The sequence below is a fragment of the Malaya genurostris genome, chromosome 1, assembly GCF_030247185.1.
Source record: "Malaya genurostris strain Urasoe2022 chromosome 1, Malgen_1.1, whole genome shotgun sequence".
Lineage (NCBI taxonomy): Eukaryota > Metazoa > Arthropoda > Insecta > Diptera > Culicidae > Malaya > Malaya genurostris.
Genome location: NC_080570.1, coordinates 48,554,129 through 48,581,500, shown reverse-complemented (window position 1 = coordinate 48,581,500; position 27,372 = coordinate 48,554,129). Strand labels below are relative to the sequence as shown.

Sequence of the window (27,372 nt, the reverse complement as noted above, 5' to 3'; positions counted from 1 at the left end):
TGTGTGATTATAGTAAGTTTTGGAATATGCTTTGTCACTTAAAAAGAATCTATCGTCAAGATCAGTTCGCTTTCACATCTCATCCAAGTCAGTCGATAAAACGAAACCGCTTACGTTCGGGACGGAAGAAACCAAGTACAGTATTGTGTAGTGAACAGTAGAACGACCTCGAAATGAGTGAACCAAACGAACAAAAGCTACCACCGGTACGAAAGAATACAACTATTGTTGACTTCAGACAGTGCAAAATTCGACCTTCGATACGAGAACTTGAAGGTTTGCTTAAGGAGCAAATGCATCTTGACATTAAACGTGTGCATTTACTTCAATGCAATAAGACAAATAATGTTGTTTATATCCAGTTCTATAAAGAGTTGGATGCAATTCAATTCGCTAAAAACAATAATAATGTGCACTATGTGGAGCATGAAAATATCAAGTACAACAGTACAGTATACATGGAAGATAGTGCTATAGAAGTGCGTGTGCATGATCTTCCCTCAAGCGTCATCGATCCATATATTCGCAAAACCATGTCCCAATACGGAAAGATTCTCTCTATCGAAAAAGAAAAGTGGAAGAATTTTTTTCCCGGCATTTTAAATGGCATACGTTTGTTACGCATGCGCTTGAGGAGGCCCATACCTTCTTGTGTGACTTTCGGTCAGGAAACAAGAATTCCGTGCAAATCACTTGTTACCTATGACAATCAGATGGCCACATGTCAATATTGCCAAAAAGCTGTCCACTACGGTAAGCCATGTGATAAACTGGACAAGGAGACAACTACACCAAAGGACAACGGTGTTTCCTTCACCACCAACCCCAAGCAACCCCAGTACACCTGTGACAGCCACCAACAACAATGAAGCCACCAACCCTTCAACGAATCCATCATCATCCCCTATAGAACAAATTACACCAGCTGCAGTTAACAACTTACCCTCCAACCAACCAGCAACTGCAATCAATGTACAACAAGGTGCATCTACAGCAACTAACAACGAAAAGAAGACGGAAATCGACAACAATTCCATCGATGGATGACGAGACGAACCACGAACGAAGTGCCCCTCAATCCTCCCAGGAGAGAAATGAAAGCTCTTCTCCTCCTAGAAAAAGGGTGACAACGAGATCTAACTCAAAATTTACTTAAAAAATCGGCTCAATCGGCCACGTAAAGCTTGTACGCAAATAGGCCTGAATAAAAATATCTTTTGAATAAAAATTTTTCCTTGGTCAAAATTGTTTTTTTCAGTGTTTTCTTATCAAAAACTAAGCTAAACTGAAAGTCAAAATCGTCCAAGAGTGAAACTAAATTTGTGAGAAGATTTCCCAGAATACCCTATAACTTTATTTATACCCGGCATTAACCTAGTTATGGTCGTTCGCTGGGTATTGCAAAAAGTTCTAAACTGGACAAGAAAGTAATTAATATTTCAGCTATCATGACTGGCTTGTTACTTCAAGAGACCAACTGGCGACGGTGGTTAAGCTGAGCTTCGAATGGAAGAGAAACGAATGAACAACTAAATGTGGCCCGTTCGGCACGGCAGCGAAGGTTGGTTGTTAAAGTATGAAGTTTACTGCAGTAGAATGATCGTCAGTATGTTCCACATTCGGTTTCAATTGAATTGAATGAAGTTTTACTGCACTGGTTTATAGTAGTATTTATTCAAAACGTGCTCTGTTCACCTAATTGTGGATTATAACACTATCCTTAGGAATGCCGATTTGTATATGTATTCTCTTCGTTGTGTTCTTTCTTAGATGAAGTTTCCGCACTTGTTTGAAACAAAAGCCGCACTGCGAACGGAGCGAACAACGAACACAGTAGATCGTTACTGATCCTCTGAAAAGCTTCCTAACTGCTCTACTGCCAACAGTAAGGACATTTTTAAAACAGTTGACTGAACAATGGCCCCTCCTTGCAGCGATCGTATCTTTTGATGGATAATTTACCACTGAGAATCGAAGATATGATCATTGTGCTTCAGTGGAATTGCAGAAGTATCATCCCAAAACTTGATTCTTTCAAACACTTAATACATACTCATAATTGCGATGTATTCTCCTTGAGTGAAACTTGGCTTACTTCTAACATCAACCTCGACTTCCATAATTTTAACATAATCCGCCTGGACCGAGAAGACTCTTATGGAGGGGTACTTTTAGGGATTAAAAAGTGCTATTCATTTTATCGTATTAACCTCCCCTCGACACCGGGAATTGAAGTTGTTGCTTGCCAAATTAATATTCAAGGCAAAGATCTATGTATAGCTTCTATCTACATTCCTCCCAGAGTCTCGATAGGGCATCGTCGGCTTGCAGACATCATAGAACTTCTTCCTTCACCGCGGCTGGTTTTAGGGGACTTTAACTCGCATGGTACAGGATGGGGCTGCTTATATGATGATAATCGTTCTTCGTTAATCCAAGATCTGTGTGACAACTTCAATTTGACAATTCTAAACACGGGAGAAATGACACGGAACCCTAGACCGCCAGCACAACCAAGTGCGCTGGATTTATCCCTTTGCTCGACTTCGCTACAGTTAGATTGCAAGTGGAAGGTAATCTGTGATCCTCACGGTAGCGATCACTTGCCGATCATAGTTTCTATCACCAACCGTGGAAGACCATCGGAAACAATCAATGTTTCGTACGATTTCACACGAAACATTGATTGGAAACGTTACGCGAGCTCGATATCGGAGAAACTAGAAACATCACAGGAGCTTCCTCCGGAGGAAGAGTATACATTTTTGGCTGGCTTGATTTTTGACACCGCAATTCAAGCTCAGACGAAACGAGTACCTAGCGCGCAAACTAGTATGCGTTCTCCCAACCCATGGTGGGACAAAGAGTGCTCAGAGCTGAAAACGAAAAAAGCTTCAGCCTTCATCTCGTTTAGAAGGAACGGAACTCCAGATAATTATCGGAAATACGCGGCGTTAGAATTTCAAATGAAAAGTCTGATTAAAGCTAAGAAACGCGGTTACTGGCGAAGGTTTGTTGACGGATTAACGAGAGAAACAGCAATGAGCACTCTTTGGAATACGGCCCGTCGCATGCGCAATCGAAATCACGCGAACGAAAGCGAGGAATATTCTAACCGCTGGATATTTGATTTCGCTAAGAAAGTATGTCCTGATTCTGTTCCGGAACAGAAGATATCCCGCGTCGCGACATTGAATACAAACGAAACACCGTTTTCGATGGTAGAGTTCTCACTTGCGCTCTTGTCGTGTAACAATAGAGCCCCGGGGTTAGACAGAATTAAATTCAACTTGTTGAAAAATCTGCCCGACTCTGCCAAAAGGCGCTTGTTGAATTTATTCAACAAGTTCCTCGAGGGTAATATTGTCCCACACGAATGGAGAGAAGTGAGAGTTATTACTATTCAAAAACCTGGAAAACCAGCCTCCGATCACAATTCGTATCGGCCGATTGCTATGCTTTCCTGTATTCGGAAATTGTTGGAGAAAATGATTCTCTTCTGTCTAGACAATTGGGTCGAAACAAATGGATTGCTTTCAGGTACACAATTTGGGTTCCGCAGGGGCAAAGGAACGAACGATTGTCTAGCGTTGCTCTCAACAGAAATTCAAATGGCATTTGCTCGTAAAGAACAAATGGCATCAGTTTTCCTCGACATCAAGGGGGCATTCGATTCAGTTTCCATTAACGTTCTATCTGAGAAGTTGCATCAGCATGGTCTTTCACCAGTTTTGAACAACTTTTTATATAATCTATTGTCCGAGAAACACATGCATTTTGAGCATGGTGATTTGACGACAAAGCGATTCAGTTACATGGGTCTTCCTCAGGGTTCATGCTTAAGCCCCCTTTTATACAACTTTTACGTAAATAACATTGATGAATGTATCAACACATCTTGCACGCTAAGACAACTTGCCGACGACAGTGTTGTGTCTATTATAGGACCCAAAGCTGCCGATCTCCAAGGACCATTGCAAGATACCCTCGACAACTTGTCGACATGGGCTTTTCAAATGGGTATCGAGTTCTCTACGGAGAAAACTGAGCTGGTTGTATTTTCAAGGAAGCGAGAACCTGCGCAATTACAGCTTCAACTAGGGGGTGAAACCATAGCTCAGGTTTTCACATTTAAATATCTCGGGGTCTGGTTCGATTCCAAAGGTACCTGGGGATGTCACATTAGGTATTTGAAACGAAAATGCCTACAGAGAATCAATTTCCTTCGTACAATAACCGGAACTTGGTGGGGCTCTCACCCAGGAGACCTGATCAGGTTGTACAAAACGACGATATTGTCAGTAATGGAATATGGATGTTTCTGTTTCCGCTCCGCTACGAATATTCATTTCATTAAACTGGAAAGAATTCAGTATCGTTGTTTACGTATTGCCTTGGGTTGCATGCAATCAACCCATACGATGAGTCTTGAAGTGCTGGCGGGCGTCTTACCGTTGAAAAACAGGTTCTGGGATCTCTCATATCGACTGCTAATCCGATGCGACATTTTGAATCCGATGGTGATAGAAAACTTTGAAAAGCTCGTCGAGCTTAATTCACAAACCCGTTTTATGTCCTTGTATTTTGACTACATGGCTCAGAATATAAATCCTTCTTCGTTTGTTCCCAATCGTGTTCATTTTGTGGATACTTCTAATTCTACTGTGTTTTTCGACACATCCATGAAAGAAGAAATTTGTGGAATCCCGGATCCTGTACGCCCTCAAGAGATCCCAAAAATTTTTAATAATAAATTTAAAGAAGTCGACTGTAATAAAATGTTTTACACTGACGGATCATATCTAGACGGGTCCACTGGCTTCGGTATATTCAATGTAAATTTCACCGCTTCCTATAAACTCAGTGATCCAGCTTCAGTTTACGTCGCAGAACTAGCTGCAATTCAGTATACCCTTGAGATCATTGACACTCTGCCCACAGATCACTACTTCATTGTATCGGACAGTCTCAGTTCCATTGAGGCTCTCCGTTCAGTGAAGCCTGGAAAGCACTCACCGTATTTCCTGGGGAAAATACGGGAACAATTGAGTGCTTTATCTGCAAAATCATACCAGATTACCTTGGTTTGGGTCCCCTCACATTGTTCCATACGGAGCAATGAGAGGGCGGACTCGTTAGCCAAGGTGGGCGCACTAGAAGGTGATATCTATGAAAGACCAATCTGCTTCAATGAATTTTTCAGTTGCTGTCGTCAGAAAACTCTAGCTAGCTGGCAGAATACATGGAATAGTGGAACTCTGGGACGATGGTTACACTCAATAATCCCACAGGTATCGACGAAAGCTTGGTTCCGGGGGTTAGACGTGAGCCGAGACTTTATTCGTGTAATGTCAAGGCTCATGTCTAATCATTATATGTTCAGCGCGCATCTCCGTCGTGTGGGGCTCGCTGAGAGTGGTGTCTGCGTTTGCGGTGAGGGTTATCATGACATCGAACATGTTGTTTGGACATGTGTCGAGTATTGTGATGCCAGGTCCCAACTCATAGGTTCCCTTCGGGCCCGAGGTATACCACCCTTCGTACCAGTCCGCGACGTCTTGGCAACTCGAAATCTTCCTTATATGACTCTCATCTATAACTTCTTGAAAACTATCAATGCTCAAATTTAGTGCTCTCCCTATCTCTTTCTCGTCTACAGCTCTACCGCACTCTTCTTTACGTTGCTGGAAGTATGGCCTGTGTAAACGATGCTTCGGAGCATGCACCTGCCTTGAACTGACTGAGTTGCTGGAAGCTACCCAAAAACGTCACATCAACGTCAGAACACACCAACGAAGCATCCCAATCCAGAATAATCTCTTCATTGCTACAAGCTGAAAAACATGAAGATTCATCGAACGCAAAATGTGTCTAAAAGATGTATGCCACAAACCAATGATGTATTCAAATTTCAATTCAATACTGTGTAGGTCCCACCCTCCCTATGTCCCCTTACTAACTGGGGAGTATGCCGCCCCGTAATACGGCATCCCTTTCTCTCTCCCTAACAACAAGACAATCGGCCACGTTAAGCTAAAGCAAATGAGCCTAATAAAAATTTTATTTGAAAAAAAAAAAAAAACACAGTAGATCAAAATTTCAAAGCAGCGATTCTTACGACCACAGAAATACCAACGTATAGAATTTTAGGCTTGACAACTTCATTTCGGATTATCATTTTTCATTTTTCGGGTCGATTAGTTTTCTACGATGTTGAACGCTGTGGCATTTTACTCGAATGCGAAGCAGCCAAATGCTGGTTTTATTTGAACTCATTTGGTGCGATTTGCACTAAACTGGTGATGTTTAGCTTCGATGTGTAAAGAAATAATCTTAATAGCCAATTATGGTTAAACAAGACAGTTCTATGTTTCCCTCAATCTTAATTTTCCGTTGAATTCTGATATACAAACTTGAAGCAGATTCAATGCGACCTATAAATAATGGTTCAAACTACGTAGAAAACATCAGCGTTCCAAGTACACACAATGAGAATGACAATATTCGTCTGTCTAACCCGTTTTACCTCAATTTATTTTATAAGTCGTATCATTGGTTGAACTATACGATGATAAGTACATCTCATCCCCAACAACACAAACTGAACGGTCTTTTTCAGGGCCACCAAAATTCAATGGCTTTGACAATAGTTCCGCAGTCTTACGTCAAAAGTAGATACATGCGAAACAGTTGATCAATTTTGTGAGTTAACAAATAAATCTAAGCTCTAACGTCTCGATGAATCTAGCTTCCTGTTCCGACAAACTTTGAAGTCGATCCGAAGTTAACTTGGTAATTGTATTACTAGATAGAACGAACATGCTTACGCTCATTGTTCTCCTTGCCTTCTAATAACTGTTCAGCTTCGACTGACTCAAGTAACCACAGCCGAGAGCTGCCTGCTATTATCTATCACAAGTAAAAGGATTTAATCTATCCGATATTAGCTCCTATTAAACCACTACTAACCGTTTCTGGCACTTCAGTGAATAGCTAGTCCACCGTACACAGCGCATTGTCTGCCCGGATATCTCACTAAAATCACCGTTGCTAGGACCGACACCGACTCTCTCGTCAACGTGATGTAGTTTCGAGACAATCAAAGCGAACCACCTCCCCCCAAACTCCCGCTACCCGAATGGTCCGATTTCCCTGTCAGTTCCAAGGCGCTGTGCTGTGTTCGGCAGTTGGATCATGCGATGACGATAAAATAACCGCATTCCGGATCGTGATTTGTATTTGAAACAAGCAATTTTCTCGTTCTCAATCTCAACTATTAGATTGTGATGCAAGGATACCTAACAATGTAGGAACGTACACACATAGGCCAGTCCCCGAGTCGGACGACGACTGCCAAGGATCCGATCCGAGCGAAACGAGCATTGTAAGACAGTGCATTGGAGCAACCGACCGCCTCTTCTAGTGTACTGTCGTGCAATTAGATTTGTTATAGAGCTAGACGAGACGCTAGATAGACTGGATACTTTAGCAGCTACGGTATGCGGAGAGAGAGAAAGTGAGGTTTCTCGTCTAGAAAATGAAAAAGGTCGGATTTCGTTGTGCAGATGCTATTAATGTCGCTTGCAACCACCAACCTCCAATAGCACAGATTTAGCATTATGCGACGTTCGGATTCCGTGTGTGGAATTAAAATATATTCACGACCAGCGATTCCTGGTGGCTGGCTGGGAAACCAGAAATTTGGCTCTACGCAAAGAATCCTGAAGACGGTTGAGTGAATTGCCCCGGAGAAAGCCGACTAATGCGGAGTCATGATAGGAAAAAAATAAAATAATGCACTATTTGCGCATTCTGAAGAGCTACTCCTAATCAACGATGTCGTTTCTCGTTTGACTAATTTTCTGCAAATTTGTGTTATGTTCAATATCCTAGAAGTATGAGTTTCAACATGTTTGGTTAGTCAGCTCCACTGCATACGAAACTGTGGAAGTTTGGTCCGCAAAAGCCGGAGCCGGAGTACGGTTATCTGTGTACCGTTTTAGTTATATGATTTTATTATTCTTTCGCCATACACTAATCAATGTGTTTTAAAATGTTATGCATTCACATGAGTTTAGTTTGTTTTGGTAATAGATGTTATAGAGGCTTTAATTCTGAAAATATTTCGATGAGCATAAGTTCGGCATCGAATCAACTTGGCATTTTCCAATTTGGTAATCAAGATTGTTCTCAGCATCTTGTCAAAAGCAATCTATCATCGTCTGTCTAAAGAATTCTAAAGATATGGGCACTGAGCATTCTAACCTCTTTTTTTCACAAATAAATTTGATGGCTTTCCAAAAATACGATGATCAAATGTTTTGCTTTGTGCTTGAACGAAATAATTACATTTCATTATGAAAAAGGCTTTAAACACCCTGAATTAAAGAACAACGAATGGATGCAGAAATTTTGCTCGCTTGAAATTTTGACAGAAAATCGGCTTTTTTTGTCGAATTTTCAACAGATTTCTGTACGATTTTGCTCAATTCTTATATACAAAACAGCTACAAAATGCAACTATTAATCAACCAGAGTTCAAAAATATATACGTCCATGGAAAATTCATCACTATACTGAATAGAAGATCAGAATACAATATATATGACACAATCTCCATATAATTGTATTAGATAAAAAATTCGAATAAACATCGTCAAGAAAAATAAAGTATTGGTATTAAGGAGTGTATCGAATATAAGCTATCTACAAATATGTGGCAATTTGGTGGTTTGATATTTTTCTCAACGAAATTTCTACCCTTTTCCGCAAGCCAATTGAGAGTGGTTTTGGCATAGTGAGCCAACGCTAAATCCGACCAAAACTGTGGAGGTGTACTATGCTTCTTATATAAAGGCAAAAATCTCTTCTGGAGACGCTCAGATCGATAGATTTCTGCATTCATAGTACCGGTAGTGTACAAAATGGTTGACTTCAAACCACAGGCACATATTGGTTGCCATACCAGTACCTTTCGACCGAATTTCTTCACTTGAATCGACCTGTCCGCATCGCTCACATCCTCCCCAACGACGACAGTAAAGTATTGTGGACCTGGAAGGATTTTTGAGTCCGCCTTTACATAAGTCTCATTGTCCATCAAAATGCATGCATCAGGACACTGCAAAAGACGGGAATACAATTTCCGGGCCCTTGTTGCTGCTCGCTTCTACTGTTCTAGACTTTGTTTCGAGATTTTCTGCTTCTGCTTGTAGTTCTGGTGATTTCTCCTCTTGATACGCTGGATCATTCCGACACTCGTTCCTGTTTTTTGGCCAAGTCCCGTATTGACATTGATTTGTTCTTCATGATTAGAGATACCACTTTCTGGTCCAGTTTTGGGTTGAAAGAACCGGGTTTTCTGCTTATTCCTGGTAGCTCATCCAAAGAATATTGTTCCTTAAATTTATCAATGGTGGATTTAACACTGGCATGATGAATTCCAAACCGCTTCGCCAATTTTCGCATAGTAATAACCTTCTCACTTAGCCCTGTGTCCAGAACCTTAATTTTCACTTGCTTTTCAATACACGATATTTTGAAAACGCAGAATTTCAACCGCACAAACAAGTAAACAAACGAAAGCTGACAGCCGAACGCACAGCATGCTGTGATCTGAGCATAAAAGACCATCACAAATACATGCGTTCAATACAAATGTATGTGGATAGCTTATTTTCGATACACTCCTTGAACTCAGGCGTATACATGGTAAGCAAGTTAGTTAATACATATACATATAACCTCATGTTAGTCAATCATAATTACTGATGATTCATAGTTCTAGTGTAATAGTAATCACTAACAATAACGATTGAATTAGGATATATTCAAAGTGCGAAGTATTCAAGACCCACTGCGCTCAATCGCTGAAAATATTCCAGGTTTCTATGTGTCGGTTTTTCTTGTTATGCTTTGTGCGACGATTCGGTAAACTCAAGCGGTTAAAAATTTGCGCGCCTTTTTTGAGACTACATTTCACCTTAAGGGCTGAGACCAGTAGGTCGCGTAAAACCACGTGGCTCGCTGTGCGTATTAAATTTCTCTCCATGCTCTCTCGCAAATGTGTAAAACGACTCTCGATGTGGTCGGGTGGCCAAGAAAGTTTTGATATTTTCGGTTACAAGTTTGACTACATCACATAAAATCCAATAAAGCTACCGCTTGTTTGGCAGCCTTGCTGAGCCGATTTTATTTCTCTCTCATGATTCGTTACGTTACCAGGATACAAGAGCAGAAAAAAATGGTGCCGCCGTAGAAATGGACTTACCATTACAAAAATAACATTCACTTAATTTTTATCGCGACAACATATATGTTTTTATGCACTAATAGTATCTTAACTAAATTATCTAGACATTGTCAGGATAGATTTTTGATCCATGCTTTTGAAGGGGAGATATTCAATAAACAAGTTTAAAGTTGCCGTTTTCAGCTATGCAATTCTTCCTTCAGAAAAAAGACTTTCCCGACCGCTAAAGTCAATGAATGATTCTGAAATTTTCACAGAATAATCTAAACTAATTAGTTCTAAAGTTTAAAAAATTGTGCATTTGTACCTTTTTCGATTTTTCTCCGTTTGGTTATTAAAAAGACACTTACTGAGTGTTTTAATAACTGTTTGACAGTTAGTTCTCACAGCAGTCAGTATTTACAACAGTTTGGTTATTGGAAGACAAATTTACCATACGAACGGTATTGTTTTTACCGTTCTCGGTAACTATTAAGATTTACCACAGATAACAGATATATAGACTCGAAGCAATTTTTTCAAAATCCTGTGTAAATTTCAAACTTGCTATACGTTTTGAAACACTACTGTCACCTACTCGACTGTTCGCCGCGATCTTTCAAAACGTTCCACTACATTCCGGAACGATAACAAAATCCTCCTGCCTGTTATAGAAATAATCCAACTACAACAATTTTAACACTTATCACACGATATTCCTAAGTGTTAAAGACAATTTTATTTCCATGTCGCATAAATCACACGAGAATTCGATCGGAATAAAACAAAAATAAACTAGTCATTTTAGCCAACAGCAAAACAAAAATCTAGCGTGAAGTGAATGTTGCACCCAAAATTGTGGTGTGTCGATCGTGGTGACATCTGCAAGTGTTCGCCACGCTGCTTATCTTCTATCATAATTAATACAGTGAAAAACACTTTTTTTTAACTCGAAGCAATATAAACTCAATTATTATGACAGATGTCTAAACTATTGAAACTAGCGATATGAGCTGTTACTGTATATTATAACAGCCAGAGCCATCTTTTGGAAACGGACCAAACTAATTCATGCTCCCAGTAATTGAATGACCGATACTTTTTCAATTTAATGTTAGATCGATGATACTTTTCAATCAAATTCGGGCTTTGGGATATGGATTTAATGATTTTCGTCATATTTTCTGCATATTTTAAATGAATTGTAGCGCTTGTCATAGTTAGAATCAACCGTATTCGTTTGTAAATTATAGTGACTTTGGGCTGTTCGGGTTTTATACACTAGTTTGTGAAATAATTATGTTTATTAGCAATACTCATTCACTTTGGATTACGTGAGGATCGATAAACGGTGGATGAAGAGTAGAACCGCTGAAAATTGAATGAGATTTTTGAATCCGTATTTAGTTAAGATGCACAAGGCACGTGCTGCTATTTCATCCAACATTATATTACGTGAATAGATGACTGCAACGTAAAACTATTGTCCGCATACTCGCTTAAAAATAATCCGTACATCATGGCGTAATGTGCAGCTTGAACGTGCATGTCGACAACTCCGTCGCTGTTGTAAGGTAAGTTGTTTGGTGCACATATTCAAGGGCCGATTGCACTACACAATATAACAACAATGGGGTGCTGGTGTAAAACATATTCCGATCTGCGTTTTTGTTTTTTTTCTCCAGAAGTTATAAATAGAAGCAAAATATTGATGGGATACAATGTAAAGTTCAGTGGAACGAAATCATTAAATTTTCCGGTAGCAAATAACGGACCACCTTGCAAATCGTATGTTTTACCTTGTTATGTATGTTGTCACAACACCTTCCTGCAAAATGAAATCTATTGTAGTGCACTAGAAACAAGGAATCAATGGAGGATAAAGTATTATACCGTATAAATACCAAACTGTAGACTGCGAGAATCTCTGGAACTGCATAATAAATATGTTTTGAAGACAAAGTGTTAGAAAAAAACCAACCCTTTGATAAAGCCTCGGAAGCATCATTGAAGCCTACAACTGAAACGACAGAAAACACTTTCCCAACGCAGCGTTAAATTAATACTTATGTGAATTTGTTTGCCTCACAGCTAAAAATGTCAAAAAATATTTCGTTTCTCTCATTTTAATACCTCACGACGGCGATGACGACGACAACGACAAAAACTATTTACCCCCATTTGATTTGAAAGGTTTCGTAACCCATAACACACTTTTTATCCGTTATACTACATAATGCGATGATATTAACGTTTACTCCCAGTAACTGCCATCCCACTGCAGATGATCCTCGGAATTCATATGTATACCAGATAGTGCTTCCTGCGTTTTGTGAGAAAGTCGCAACCCCGCACTCCCACGCCCAAGTTTTGACCCATGATTCCATCGTTATCATTAGCCTTCGTGGAAACTCCTTCGCTCATCCCTCGCGCTCAGGACAATATGGATGCCCGTTATGTCATGTGCTATTGTACTGTTCAGCAGCATGCGTTAGAATTAGCGGAAGCAAGTGGCGTCTGTTCGGATCCGGTTCGCTTTCATGTGGATGTTTGTGTTCTTCGGCACTGATTGTCATAAATGGAAGCAGGAGAATCTGTTTCGCCTTTTTATTTTATTTTTTACAGAAGCCGGATGTAGACGAATAAAAATTTCGGAAGTATATAGAAGTTTGTTCATAATAATGATAATTTATAAAGCGAGAGCATATTCTGTTGTTAACATGTGCTTGGGAAATTGCACAGACGATAGGAGTTTGTTTACGTTGCAATGAATGTCGATATTAATTAGGGGAGATCGGGGTTTGCTCGGAGCCCAGTGCCGTAGTTGTTCGATATGCGTCAAAATTTGACAGAATGGGTATAAAAGTGTTGCCAACGTTGGGAGAATAAAAGTTTACGGATTGGACAAGCGTGGGAATTTTAAAATGAAAATTCCGGTTCTTTTTTTATCATAAGGTATGTCATATCTCCGGAACCAAAAGTGACAGCCATTTAATCTTCAAACTTGATTAATGGCCTAACAGTAACTTTCAAACGAGCCTTAGCTTGTTGAAATCTCTTAAGCGATCGCTGAGAAAGTTGCGCGGAAAAAAATTCGTTAATAGGTGCACATGCATACACACACAGACATTTTCCGATTTCGTGGAGCTGAGTCGATTTGTATATAACACTATGGGTCTTCGAGACCCCGTTCGATAGGCGATTTTTCCAGCAATTCTAGAACCTTTTTATAGAAAAAGGCCAAAAAGGCCAAAATTGAAGATGAATTCGGTGACAGATTTTGGCAATATAAAGTCAAAAACCCACTCTAACTTTTATAATGAATCCTGTTAACATAAACAGTAACGAAATCCTGATTAGTTTATTTTTTATTTAAAAAAAAAACATTTATTTAAGTATCATTTATTGTTGGTCAGAAAATATTTTGTGGCTCTTTCGGTAATCTTAGGTTAGTTAGGCCAACGTTCAACGAATCAAAATCGGAGCCTCTCAAGCCAATCGCAGTCAAAATGGCAAGGCATGATCGGTAAGAAACTGGGCACAACTCTGTCGACGCCATTTTGACAGCTGCCAGACGGCTGTCGGAACACCTACCAAACTGGTGAGAGATGCTTTCCCATTAAGTTGAAATGCATGCTTCTCCGTTTTCATGGAATCAAATGGCAGGTTGACGGATGAAGTGCCATTCGATTGATAGTGAAACGAATGAAGAGCTGCTACCGTGCTCATTCAATGCATGAGCGAACGATGTTTGTGTATGTGTGTGTGAGTGGAGTGTGGAATGTGAAGTTTGTCGACGAAGACTGATCGACTACGTATAATCGGTTTTAATTGAATGAGTTGGTGCAGCTAATGGTAATCAAAAAAAAGTTTTGACAAAAATCTTTTCCTTGATCACGGTTATGGTTCAGGACAACTGACACAGTAAGCTTTTTTGTAAAACGCAACATGGAAATGAAGGAATAATTGTTCCTTTAAAATTCATTTTTACATTTTTGTATCACCTAATGGAATTAGTCCTATTTTGATGCAGTTATTAAGTTGTAGCTTTTGAATAACCATATTTGGAGTTTCCAAAAATTTTTGCTCGCAAGTTATTTTTTCAAAAGTAACAGCTAAAAGATAACATAATGTGATATCAATTGAAAAATTGATGAGCTGAGATCAAATTAAGATTTCAATGTGATGTTGCTATCATAATAAGATTTCAATTTGCTCTCGTTTTGATGTTTGACTTTGCTCGGGTGAAAATCCACCTTGCATACAATGGAGACATTTTTCAGATGTCATCTGTTAATATTTTATGATATTCGGTTCATTAGTGTGTTAGGTATTGTGCTTTCAGTGACGCTATTTTTGAAACATTTGAAAAATTTAAATAAAACCTTTCTTAATCCAGCTAGTGGAGCGATAATACCTCTCTCATGTCATTCAAATAGTATCATTAAACATTTCTAAGATTCTATTCTCGGTCATGAGTATTGTATTCTTATCAAATTACTTAATAGTAGCTCAATTTAGGGGAATTATGTTATCGTTATCGTGAAAGATTAAGGGTATTTAAAAAGTTATCAAGTTTTTGCAAATGCGTCACATTTTAGATTCTTTACTAGATTGATTAAATCCGTGACTTCGGTGGATAATTTAGCCATCGAAGGATACCAACTTGCAGTCAACTGCTTCAAATATGTTTTCACTGAAGGTATGAAAGCAATTGAAAGGCTTCTTAGAGGGTCAGAAATATTGAAATTTTTGAAAATCCAGTCCACAACATCAGATAACTTGAAAGGTTCAGCACCTAGTTGATTTTCTTGTGGGTTTTCAAAGACGCTTGAAGGGCTTGGTGTCCCATCAACTGATGGGGATTCCTTCTTAAAATTCAGATTTCGACGACTAGTAGCATTTAGCTTTGGTGCTTTAGTACCGTTTGCTCTTGCTGTCAATATTGGAGACCCTTCTGAAGATACATTCGAACACTTATTAGGGAGCTTATGAGTGGATATCTTTCTTCTCTTCCTAAAGCTTTGAGGGAACGCTAAAGAGTTACTTTCCAGAAGGTCGTCTGAATCGCTCTCTTCAATTAACAAACAAGCATAAGAATTCGTTGTCAGTATGTGTGAAGTGCACTCTTCGGCATAACGATAAAAGAGCGTTTAGAATGTTCTTTTATGGAACGCTTAATTCTGTCACCGCAAAGTCTGTACGAGGGACATGACTAGAGGTCGTGCGGACCCTTCCACAGTTAGCACAACGAGACTTATTTTTTTCCATATATACGTTTATTTCATAAGCAATATACATAAGTTTTTCTTCGCCGTGGCATCCACAATACATAGTACTTTAAACTTAATAGATTTCGAATATCATATTAGTATGTTGGTATTCATTAGTTAATCTAAACACTGTTTTTATCAAGCGAGTTGCTATTATAAATTACATTAAATAAAATACATTTTTTTGTACATGATCTCAATACTATTTCAGGTTCGTTTGTATCAGTTCATCACTTTTATTCAATATAGGATAGCTGGCTATTGGTTGAACTCATGGAAAAGAAAAGAGTCTCACATAAAATAAAATTTAAATTGCAAATCCAATGGACTTAACGAAATGATAAAGAAGTTCCATGTAAGGAAGGTCACGACAAGCAAGAATGTCGCGAATTGGGACATTGGATAGTCTACCTTGGGTTAGACTTATAGCAGTAATGGGAGGCTGTATGTCCCAATTGTTCGCAGTTGATACAATTCACTACCCGTGGTACAAAGAGACGAACAGACAGACGAACCCGGTAAAAGAGAATCTAGTACTGAATGTAATCGCTTGAAATCCAATATCTTGACATTCTTAAGGGATCCTCAAAATAACCCGCCCTGTACTTTAGAAAATCCTCGCAAGTCAAAGTCGAATCGGTAACCACACCGTCTATTTCGACTTGACGAGCTGGTACGTTGACGCGGTAGTCCCGCGTAGAATGCTCGTTTCGAACAATCTTGTTTGACTGCTGGGAACTTCGTTTTCGCGTTGCATTCACTCTGACAGGGTTGCTTTGATCATCAAATGGAACAAGCTCGCACGCACGTTTTGACGTCTCGCGTGACGCTTGCACTCTGACAGCAGCCTGTCTGGACGTACTTTATCTATTCATTTTACAGTAGGGTGTCGCGTATCATTCGCGTATTATTCTTCATTCGACTTGATCCGGAAATATACCGCGTAAGGTCCGGCCGGCAAGCCTATCGGGTAGTCTCCATCTGATGTGCATGATTTGTCATGTCCGCGAATATAAAAAATAATGAAGAAAAAATGGAACGTATATTTAAAAGACGAAAAAATAAACAATAAGAAAACTGTACTCAACTTATAATCCAACTGAGAGCGACCACCATGGTCTCGCCTTCGTCGATCGGTGTATCACTGCTTTGATGGTGTGCAAAAAAAACTCCAAATAAAAAAGCACAATTGTCTATATCTCCTACGGCAACGATAAACGGCACTTTTCACTTCAGCAGTCTGATCACAATGCACAGTGATATAACAATAGCATCCGGCACTGGCCAACTGTACGCATTGATATAAACACTTGCTATCACACAGTGTGAGCGATATGACCTTGAGAATGGATTAAAACGAATTAACGCTAGATTGGACAAATGTTAAGAGAAACGTCAACACGCATCCGATCACATCGACTGTTGATTTAGAACTGATTTTGCGTTTTTGTCTTTTGACAATAAATTTATATAATTTTTCTTGTATTTATGGATACGGAAAAGTTTGCTGTTTCGCTGTTTTTCTGAAGGTGTATTATACTTTGCATATTTTTAGATAACTTTCTTCTTGAATCGATGCATAAGTGAATTTTTAAGTGGTTGGCAGTAATTTAGCAAATGCTTGAGAAAAAGGCTGGGTAATTCGCCTTCATAATCTAACCTTTTTGTTTTCAGTTTAGTTTTTGAGTTTTGTAGATTGAACCCAAGTATGAAAAATAATTGTTTCGTTTGAATCACAAATTTATTTATTTAAAAACCTTTAAAAATTTTTATTTTTTTGTTCTGGTGGAAATTTATATACGTTTTATTTTCGTTCCTGTTCTAATTTCAGCAAAACTATCGTGTAAACTTCAACGGAAGACCCGTGCGGACTAGTGCTCAACTGAAACATGTAGCAAACAGGATTCCTCTTGAATTCCTATTTCGTAGTAGGTAAGTATTGGGGCTACTAGGAAACCGGGAAAAGTGTGTTACAATTCATTGGAGTACAAAGAAGGGTTCTGGAATGTGCTTGTATTAAAATATCTACTCTGCGACAAAGGGTGAAAAAAGGAAGTTCTGTATTGAAGAATGATTTCTTAACCTCACTTTGTAGTAGTCAGACTAGTTGCTCAACATAGTAAAACTCGTTAGATTTTTCATTCCATCGGGTATCGATTTCGCTTCTGGTTGGTTCACTTTCCAACCTAACACAACAATAAGCAATTCCAACACCGAACCTGTACCTGAATTTCTTAATTTGCTCGATCCTGACATTCATGCTCCGCATCGCTCTCGTTGTCACCGGCCTGGTGCGAGACCGTTGTGAGATGGAGGAAGTCTGATGCTTGTAACGTCTTTATCGCCTACTGCTCAGTACCGAGGACCAACGGCACCGCGGCACCCACCGTCCTCCGTAAGCACTCCCGCCAACATCGCCATCCCGTTATCAACCGAGATGATGGCCAAAAGCGACCGAAAGAATTCGGGGTCATGGAACGGTGTAGGTGTACAGCACTTGTCACCGTCTTTGTGTTACCAATCTTCATCGCCTTTTCAACACCGCTGTCGTCTGGAATCTCGGAACCTCCTTTCCGATTCCTGCACTGCCAAACCACCGCGCTCAAAGTACCAGCTACTAGCGTTTTTTCGGTCGCATTTATTCAGATTCGTCCCTCCGCCCTGATCCTGGCATTCTGGCCTCGGTCGGATTCGTTCGTTCGGTCGGTCGCTTCGGCATGTCCCTCGTTAGTGTTCAGTAAGAAAGCAGCGTGGAAGGAGAACCCGGCATCTTTATGGAGTGAAAGGAGTGAAAAAGTTTAAATTAAATTGGAACTCTGTCAACATTTTCATCAGCGTGTCTGTTTCCATTCTTCCTTCATAGCTTGGGTGTCGTCAGAGACTTTCTCGATGGGCTTCAGCATCCTCAGCATCGTTAGTTAAGGGCCTGCCGAAAGGCCAACCATTCGACCAAAGTAAATGAAAAGTAGTACAAAATGGGGAGTGGCCCTACCTGGGCGTGTGTGAAGGTTTCCGCTGTTACAGTGCTTAAACATGCTACCGGAAATTATGACAAAACCTTTTCCGGTTTGTTTTCTCCTTCCGCCTTGTGGGTACCGATCTTCTGTTGTCCGACGATGGGAAACAGGGCGGTGTGGGGTCACAAGGTTCTTTCCCGGACGATGCGTGGTAGAGAAAGTTTGGACTGTTTTGAATTTAACGAGGATGACAATTGATATAATATGATTTTCGTGGATAATGAGAGCTGCCAGACTGTCAGAATGAATATGAATGCAAGCTGGAAGAAAGATGTTGTCTGTCTGATAGTTTGAGAATATGGACTTTGTGAAGTGCTCATTTGGGAATTGGTATTTGAAGAACGCGAAGATGGCTTTTCCATGAAAAAAAGGACCCGATTAGCGATATTATATTATGTGTTTGCTGCGAGATGTTTTTGAACAACGAACGAAGACTAGGGGTTAAATTTAGCTGGTTTCTATTTAGAGGCAATTTTATATCGACCTCGTTTATGTCAATCACATTCTTCTCTTATAGGGCACTTAAAGTTCCGAGAGAAGAAAGTGATTCTTGAGTATTATGGACGTACTACTGCGTCGTTGTTTTCAATGTGATGTTGCATTCCCGAGTAAGGATTGTTCGCGACAAAATCTGAACAAATAATTTTTGTAATAAAACTAGTTTGCTGTTAGTTCAATCCTAGATAAATTTTATAAGCATTTAACTGTGCATTAATAGTCATCTCAAAACTAATTACAGTGTGGACTTTGCGTCTGCTTAGCTGTTCAAATTGAACAGTTAGGCAAAGATGGCGGTTCAATTTGAACTGCTTTAAGCACTGATGAGCCTAAGGCGAAATGCGAAGAAATCGAAACTAAATATGTACTTTACGTACAAACCAAAAACCCCTAAATGTTTAAATTAAATTTCTCAATTTATTACCTAGTTTATTTGAATTCTAGATATCTGATTCAAAAATTCAACTTCAAAGTTCTGGAACAAAATTCAAGATTTGAATTTTAAATCTGTATTCTGGAACTAAGATTTTTAATCTAAATTCTGAACTTGAATTTTGAAACTAACTTTCGAACCAGAATTGAATTTTTGATTTAGGTATTTAATTCTTGAATTCAGGTTTTGAATTTAATTCTTAATTTCAGTGTCAGAATACAGTATGCTGGGACTTAATTCAGGTTTAGAACCTGGATTCTTAAATGAGTTCAGTTCCGGAGTTCTAGAACTAAATTCATGAATTGCATTATTGATCTGGATCTTGAACCTGAGTTCTGTGCCAGTTCCAGGTTACGAATAAAGCTCTTGAATTCAATTCCAGTTCCTGAATCCTGGTTCAGAATTTAGGGTCTGATGTAGAACATCGAAAAAAAATCCACAAATTGGTTCTTTTCAGAACCATTCAAATATACCGTATGCAGTTTTCATAAAAAATAATTATTACATTTTTTTTTTTTTTTTTTTTTAATAACTATTTATTGGAATATGAGTTAAAATTAAATTATTAAGATTTAAATTGGGTGTTCAGCCACAAGTGGTGTCTTTTCAGCCCTGTTATATATATATATATATATATATATATATATATATATATATATATATATATATATATATATATATATATATATATATATATATATATATATATATATATATATATATATATATATATATATATATATATATATATATATATATATATATATATATATGATTTGGTTATTACCATGAAGACATCATTTGCTTCCGCAATTCTGAGATTTTTGTGTAGGGAAAATTCTAAACCTACTTGTATTGTGTAATGGGGAAAAGGAACTTATATACTAACTTACTAACTAATACAGAGAGCGAATCGATTCAATTGAAGATTGCATCGATTTTTGTCGGAATTTGCTTATAATATTATGTGACATTACATCTAATGGTTCTATATTTGTGAGTCTGTGTAACTCATTTGTACTAAACCAGGGAGGACGCTTCAGAATCATTTTCAGAATTTTATTCTGAATCCTTTGAAGCGTTTTCTTCCTGGTGGAACAACAGCTTGACCAAATTGGTACCGCATAAAGCATGGCTGGTCTGAAAATTTGTTTATAAATTAACAATTTGTTTTTTAGACAGAGCTTAGAATTTCTGTTTATAAGAGGATATAAACATTTAATATATTTATTACACTTTGCCTGGATTCCTTCAATGTGATCCTTGAAAGTGAGTTTTTTGTCATACGTTAAACCTAAGTATTTAGCTTGATCAGACCATGTCAATTCCAAGCCATTCAATTTGAGAATGTGATTATTGTTTGGTTTAAGAAAAGAAGCTCTTGGCTTGTGAGGAAAGATAATTAATTGCGTTTTTGCTGCATTTGGTTTAATTTTCCATTTTGACAGATAATCACTGAAAATATTTAAACTTCTTTGTAGGCGACTGCAGATCACTCTTAGATTTCTACCTGTGGCTAACAGACTTGTGTATAATTATTACATTGTTGCTTTCATTTGTTCCGCGTTATTTAATTGTGTGGTAGAACATGTTTGTCATCAAAAAGTCGCACTTTAGTATAAATGCACCGTTACAATTCTGAAAGTGGAGCAGTAAAAGTGGCAAACGATTATCGATATTCGAAAGTGTGAAAGAAGCATGACAGTTTTCTCGCATTTACGCCCTCCAGTTATGCCTGTGACATTATCCACTCACTTTTTTCACAACGAAAAGGAAATTTTATCTGGTTACAATATTCACGACGAACATTAAATGAAGTAATACAGAAGAAATTAAAACAGGACGAATTTTCAAAGCATGGCCGACAAGACTTTTACTCAATTATGCCAAACCTATTTTGACAGCTCGCGGAGTCGCACCAATTTTTCTCTAGTTGCCGGAATTTTTACCAAGCGAATGATAGCATCACCCCGGTGGCACTATTGTCATTTGCATACAATTGGCTTAAGGTTACCATGGAAGCGAGCCACAAATGGTAACCAAGAAACCACCTACCCTCCCCTCCACCTTCCGCTATTTTGCCATGCTCTTGATGTAAACAAACCATGAAACACATTTTTTCAACGCGTAGGGGTAAATATGTTGCGTAGAATTACTACTGCAATTTGGTGACATAATCACTCATCGTATTGATATATGTTTACGATAAACTATCAACTCTGAAGAATGATTTGTGTAAAACTTTTTCGGACTTTCATTAGAAGGTTTTTTCTTAGAAAGTTATTATTTTTCACTCACCTCAAGATTTCAACTGCTGTTTATAGCTCTGTGACATAAGTAAGCTTTATGAAACACTTTTGAGTTGTTCTTCACCGGTAAACTTATCCTCGTATCTAATCATTTTATTATAAAACCTTTGAATAACTCACAGTTCTGGTTTTGAAAATCTACCAAAAATCCACGATGAAAAGTTTGTCGGCCTGCTTCAGTGTTGGTAATAGCACCCTTTTATATTGGCAGTGATGCCATACATAATTAGAGAAAAAAAACCTTGCAATGCACTAAAATGGCATTATTTTCAATTAGTCGCTCATTGATATAGTTAAAATTACGGATCAAAACTACTTTCGTACGTCACCATCTAAAATTTCAATATTTAAAAAAAACGATAACATTTCCCTTATTTCCATTTCAAACATTGCTCCCCCTCCAAGTTATCCACAACCCTGTTATCTTATTCACCGTCGCTATGGAATACAAAAAAAACCAAACAGTTCAAGTATTGCAATCTTTTCAAAATGCCTCGTCCATCTAAGAAGAGGAAAGCAGCGCTCATTCGCGAAAATCAATAGAAAAATAGATGGAATACGTTGATAGAGTGTGTTTTGGGTAGTGAGTATGTGCGGGACTCATCAGTTTAAACAGTGGAAGAATTGCCAGAAGTGCCGGTTCAAAACAATACCACGGAATTTAGAAACTGTACTGGATCCAATAATTTGGTATCAATTGGTTAAGTTCTAAAATATTTTCGTCAATATATGAAATTATATCTTCAAATTTGCATGATAAATCTTTTCATATCAAATAACCGATTTGTCATCAAGCCCTCTCGTCAAGTGCCACTTGACTGTTTTATAGGTGAGGTTGCTTTCCTATCCGAAAACGATAATGTTGTCGACAAAATGGAAAATGTAGAATTTGTTGGTTTGTATTTTTTGAATATGGGAGCTTCATATTCAAAAATTAAAATTAGTATAAAAAGCTGACGCAACAGAGTTTGTTCTGATTTCGTGTTACTATACTTAATTCATCAATGTAACAGCTTCCTTTATACCTTGTAATGTAAGAAAAATGCCTAGAACCGAACAGAAAACTATCTTCTTTGGCACAATCATTATATTCTTTTGGTCGCATGATTGCAATTTGTTAACTCCAGAATGAGCATGAAAATGAGATAAGTCCACTCTGTTCTGCTAGGTGATTTGAATAGTTTCAATGTTTACATTTTGTTCTGGCAACTGTATTCCTTTCAGCACCAAATATTATTAATTCAATCCTCTCTACTCAAAAATACTATTACTATATGAAAAAGTATTCTTTCACCAATACTTTTGCATTTATTTTCCATGGCTTCTGTCCACGGTCACCTTAAAGCCGATAATTTTGGTTCTTTGGTTCTAGTTCGCTGTCAAATGCTGTGTTTAAGTAGTGTTCACACGTTCACATTTTTCTTCATGCGGTTGCACCAAAATAAATAAACGATTTCGATGGAATATAATCAAACTATAATATACCACAATTTCTTTTTCTTATTCAAAAAGAGGTCAAATTACTTGTTCTATAGATAATACTAGACTAGAGATAGGGTTTGAAGAAATTAACTTTTGACACCAGTGTGGTTTGATTGTATGGTATGAACGTAGCGTAACATATTGTTGACAACAACGCCACCAAAACAAAATGCGTCGGTTTCAGGAACCAACTTCCATAGCATGGGAGTGGATAGCATACGTATTTTTTAACTCGCAACTCTAAATTAACATTAATATAATTTACCTGATTATAATCCAATTCTTTAGCAATCCTTTATTTAAAAATCGATTTATTGTTTCTTTTCAGTAAACCAAACTTGTACAAAGCTTTGATTGAGTGTGTCACCGTTCTGCTCCCACGCCCACACCCCACCTAGCTGTAGGCCCAAACCGGCGGATCCCCGGACGACGAACATGAATGTCATCTGGCGAGTGCTGTTCTACATCGGAGTCCTGTGGCGTTTTCACGGATGCAAGCACTTCATCGTCGAAGCGTGCCCCGTGGGATGCATGTGTCTATCGCAATCACAGGTAAATCAATTTGAAGCCCAGACCGCTATCAGCTATATTTTATGGGAATAAATTTGTTTAAATCCGCATTCATTCGTTCCGGCGTCCGGAAACCATTCGCACCAGTTAATTTAAAATAATAAAGCACAACCACCTCGTATCCTAGGAATTATTACTATTTATAACCGAGCAATCGGCACCGGGGAAATCCCTGCCATGAAGAATCATTTTCGGTCCGTCGCCTTGCCCCGACAAAAGGCCACAAGGTCCACAGTTCCGCAATGACATGAAGTCTCTCGAATAAATCGTGTCTGAAATCAGCGGGTCCCTTGGGTGGTGCCTCTTTTGGGTCCGACCGATGTGTTCCTTCTAGGCCAAGATGTGCAAGCAGTGCTACTCCGACCGGCGCGGCTGAAATCGAAACAGCCACCATACCTGTCAGTTGTACTCTCGGGAGAGCTTTTTTTCCAAAGCACAGGCAGGCTGTTCCGACGGTTATGGAAAAGATGTGTTCTGTTGTGCATTTTTTTTTTGTTTCGTCCACAGCCAAAACAGTAAACGAAAGCGACAGACAGGGGAGAAGGATGGGTGCAAATGGCTCGACATTATTTGCCTGGATCACTGGAGTGGCACCTTTTTTGTTGGGTGACATTCGTCGGGCGTTCCATTGTGCGAATAAGCAAATCTTGAACTTATTTTGTCATACATTTTCGTTCTTCGTTTTGGCATCTACGAAACCGTATGGAACGCAGGAAAAAATGGCTAAAATAAGATTCAAACGAAAAATAGAATAATCTGTCAAAACGAGAAACTTTTTGTCTGATTTAACTGGAGGAAGGGAACTAAAAAGTGGTTACAAAATGGTGCACTACGAGATATTCTGATTATTCTGACAATGTCATGTAAACTGACATGAATGTAAACTTTTATCATTCACTATTGCATTCGCGTCTGCTGCAGTTTTGTACATGACGCAAATACATGTCAGCAGAAACCAGTTAATGCCACGCTCTGGTTGCATCGCACTAAAACATTGAACCAGTTGTCAAATGTTCTTGTTCTAGTTAATCCGGAAAGTTTTACGATGATCGTTTCTCTAGCCGTGTGGCTATTTTGAGGAACGCCTTCACCTCGTTTACAGCACTTTACAGCACTGGACGGTTGTGTCACACAAAAGGAATGCGTCTCGCTTGGTCAGGGATTTTGTCTTTAAATTCAAGCATTACTAACATATGAAAAACCTAACATATGTTTTTGTCCATGCCCATTGTTCTGGGTTAAAAATATGGCACTAATTTTGCTAGCCAGCTATATGATACTAATATAACCTGTACGGATTTTTAATTACAGAGTGCTACGGAAAAATATTTTCCTATGTGGTGATTTTAAACATGGTTTTTTTCCTTGAAAAATATGCCAAATATCAACCCTTTTGTCGTGAATACGACTTACTTTACTATGGGGTGCCTTTTCAAAATTTACCCTCTGAGAGAGTGATAAGTTTTTGGTCGTGAATATCTCTTGTTGTATCTAACGAATCAGCATAATTTTTACTACACGCCATCGGAAATATGATCACAATTTTATGATAAAATTATCATTTGTGTGACATAATCTCAAATAATTCAAAATTAAACTATTCTGCAATGTTTGGTATAAACGAGTATCAAAGGGGATAATTCATAAGGCGCGTTTGCCTTGCTCGTATTTTTAAATCTCATAGCTCAGTGATCTGTGAAAGGATTTATATAATCTAACTACCAATAGAATCGAAATTTTTCAACTTAAACGTGTATAGCAACAGCATTGAAGTATTTCAATAGTACACTATTGAAAACCCTGTCTCATTTGACCCCTGTCAACACCAGCCAATCAGAACGCGTTCTGAGGAAGAGAACAAAATATGCTGTGCTGCTGTACAACAAATCGTTCGACGAAAATGTTCCGAACAGTGTTTAACATCGTAGTGAGTTCCACAATTTGGTCCTTCTGAAAGGCAGAAATGAATCCCGTACAGCAGCCGGATAGTTTCTTTCAATGAAATGCAAATCCGAAATGAAATAATCGACATTAAAATTCTGTATGCGGCTATTTTTTAAACCCGTTAGGACCGCCTATTAGTGAAAAAGCTACAAACGAAATCACGTAAAAAGAAAGCTCCTAACAAAAATTGGATCAGTTTGGATTTTATCGCCACTGCGAGCAGATGTATTTTGTGTCGTTTGCAAAGCTAGTTTCGCCTCCGACAAGAGCAATTACGTCACAGCTGACAGTCATTTGCATTGGTAAAAAAGCAACGGTGGACAGCATTACACAAAATCAGCCGTTCTAATCCCTCTAAAAGTTTTCTAAAGAACTATTAGGATTTCTTGCTCGCAAATCGAAGGGAAATATCCTCAGTTTAGTGCAAATCTAGAACTGTTTGATTTGATTTTTGCACTTTTGGCTGTGTGAAATTCACGGTAATCTAGATCAAGTGAAGCCTTCTTTGTTTTTGCGAAAAATGTGGAAAAGGGGAATGCTTGCATAATTCATACAATTGATCAACTAATTGATATTCGGAAGTGTTAAGGATGACATGTTCCTTGTTTTCGCATTCACGACATCCAGTTATGTCTCTGACATTACCCACCCGCCTTTTTTTTCAGGGGCGCGTGGGGGCCAACACTTTCAAAAAATCATATGTTTGTTTCGTCCACAGCCAAAACAGTAAACGAAAGCGACAGACAGGGGAGAAGGATGGGTGCAAATGGCTCGACATTATTTGCCTGGATCACTGGAGTGGCACCTTTTTTGTTGGGTGACATTCGTCGGGCGTTCCATTGTGCGAATAAGCAAATCTTGAACTTATTTTGTCATACATTTTCGTTCTTCGTTTTGGCATCTACGAAACCGTATGGAACGCAGGAAAAAAATGGCTAAAATAAGATTCAAACGAAAAATAGAATAATCTGTGAAAACGAGAAACTTTTTGTCTGATTTAACTGGAGGAAGGGAACTAAAAAGTGGTTACAAAATGGTGCACTACGAGATATTCTGATTATTCTGACAATGTCATGTAAACTGACATGAATGTAAACTTTTATCATTCACTATTGCATTCGCGTCTGCTGCAGTTTTGTACATGACGCAAATACATGTCAGCAGAAACCAGTTAATGCCACGCTCTGGTTGCATCGCACTAAAACATTGAACCAGTTGTCAAATGTTCTTGTTCTAGTTAATCCGGAAAGTTTTACGATGATCGTTTCTCTAGCCGTGTGGCTATTTTGAGGAACGCCTTCACCTCGTTTACAGCACTTTACAGCACTGGACGGTTGTGTCACACAAAAGGAATGCGTCTCGCTTGGTCAGGGATTTTGTCTTTAAATTCAAGCATTACTAACATATGAAAAACCTAACATATGTTTTTGTCCATGCCCATTGTTCTGGGTTAAAAATATGGCACTAATTTTGCTAGCCAGCTATATGATACTAATATAACCTGTACGGATTTTTAATTACAGAGTGCTACGGAAAAATATTTTCCTATGTGGTGATTTTAAACATGGTTTTTTCCTTGAAAATATGCCAAATATCAACCCTTTTTAGTGGTTGA

The 27,372-nt window shown here is 38.5% G+C and overlaps 1 protein-coding gene across 2 annotated transcripts in view; it reads left to right on the top strand.

Annotated features, from left to right (window-relative positions):
- LOC131438995 (chondroadherin) overlaps positions 1-27,372 on the top strand; it is a 212,156-nt gene that overhangs the window by 164,738 nt on the left and 20,046 nt on the right. Inside the window, exons 2-3 of one of the 2 annotated variants that reach the window (XM_058609456.1) lie at positions 17,336-17,436; positions 23,572-23,795. In XM_058609456.1, the coding sequence (XP_058465439.1) occupies positions 23,679-23,795 (117 nt within the window). In that variant the 5' untranslated portion in view covers positions 17,336-17,436; positions 23,572-23,678. The remainder of the gene's footprint in view (positions 1-17,335; positions 17,437-23,571; positions 23,796-27,372) is intronic. The other variant, XM_058609467.1, reaches the window with a different exon arrangement.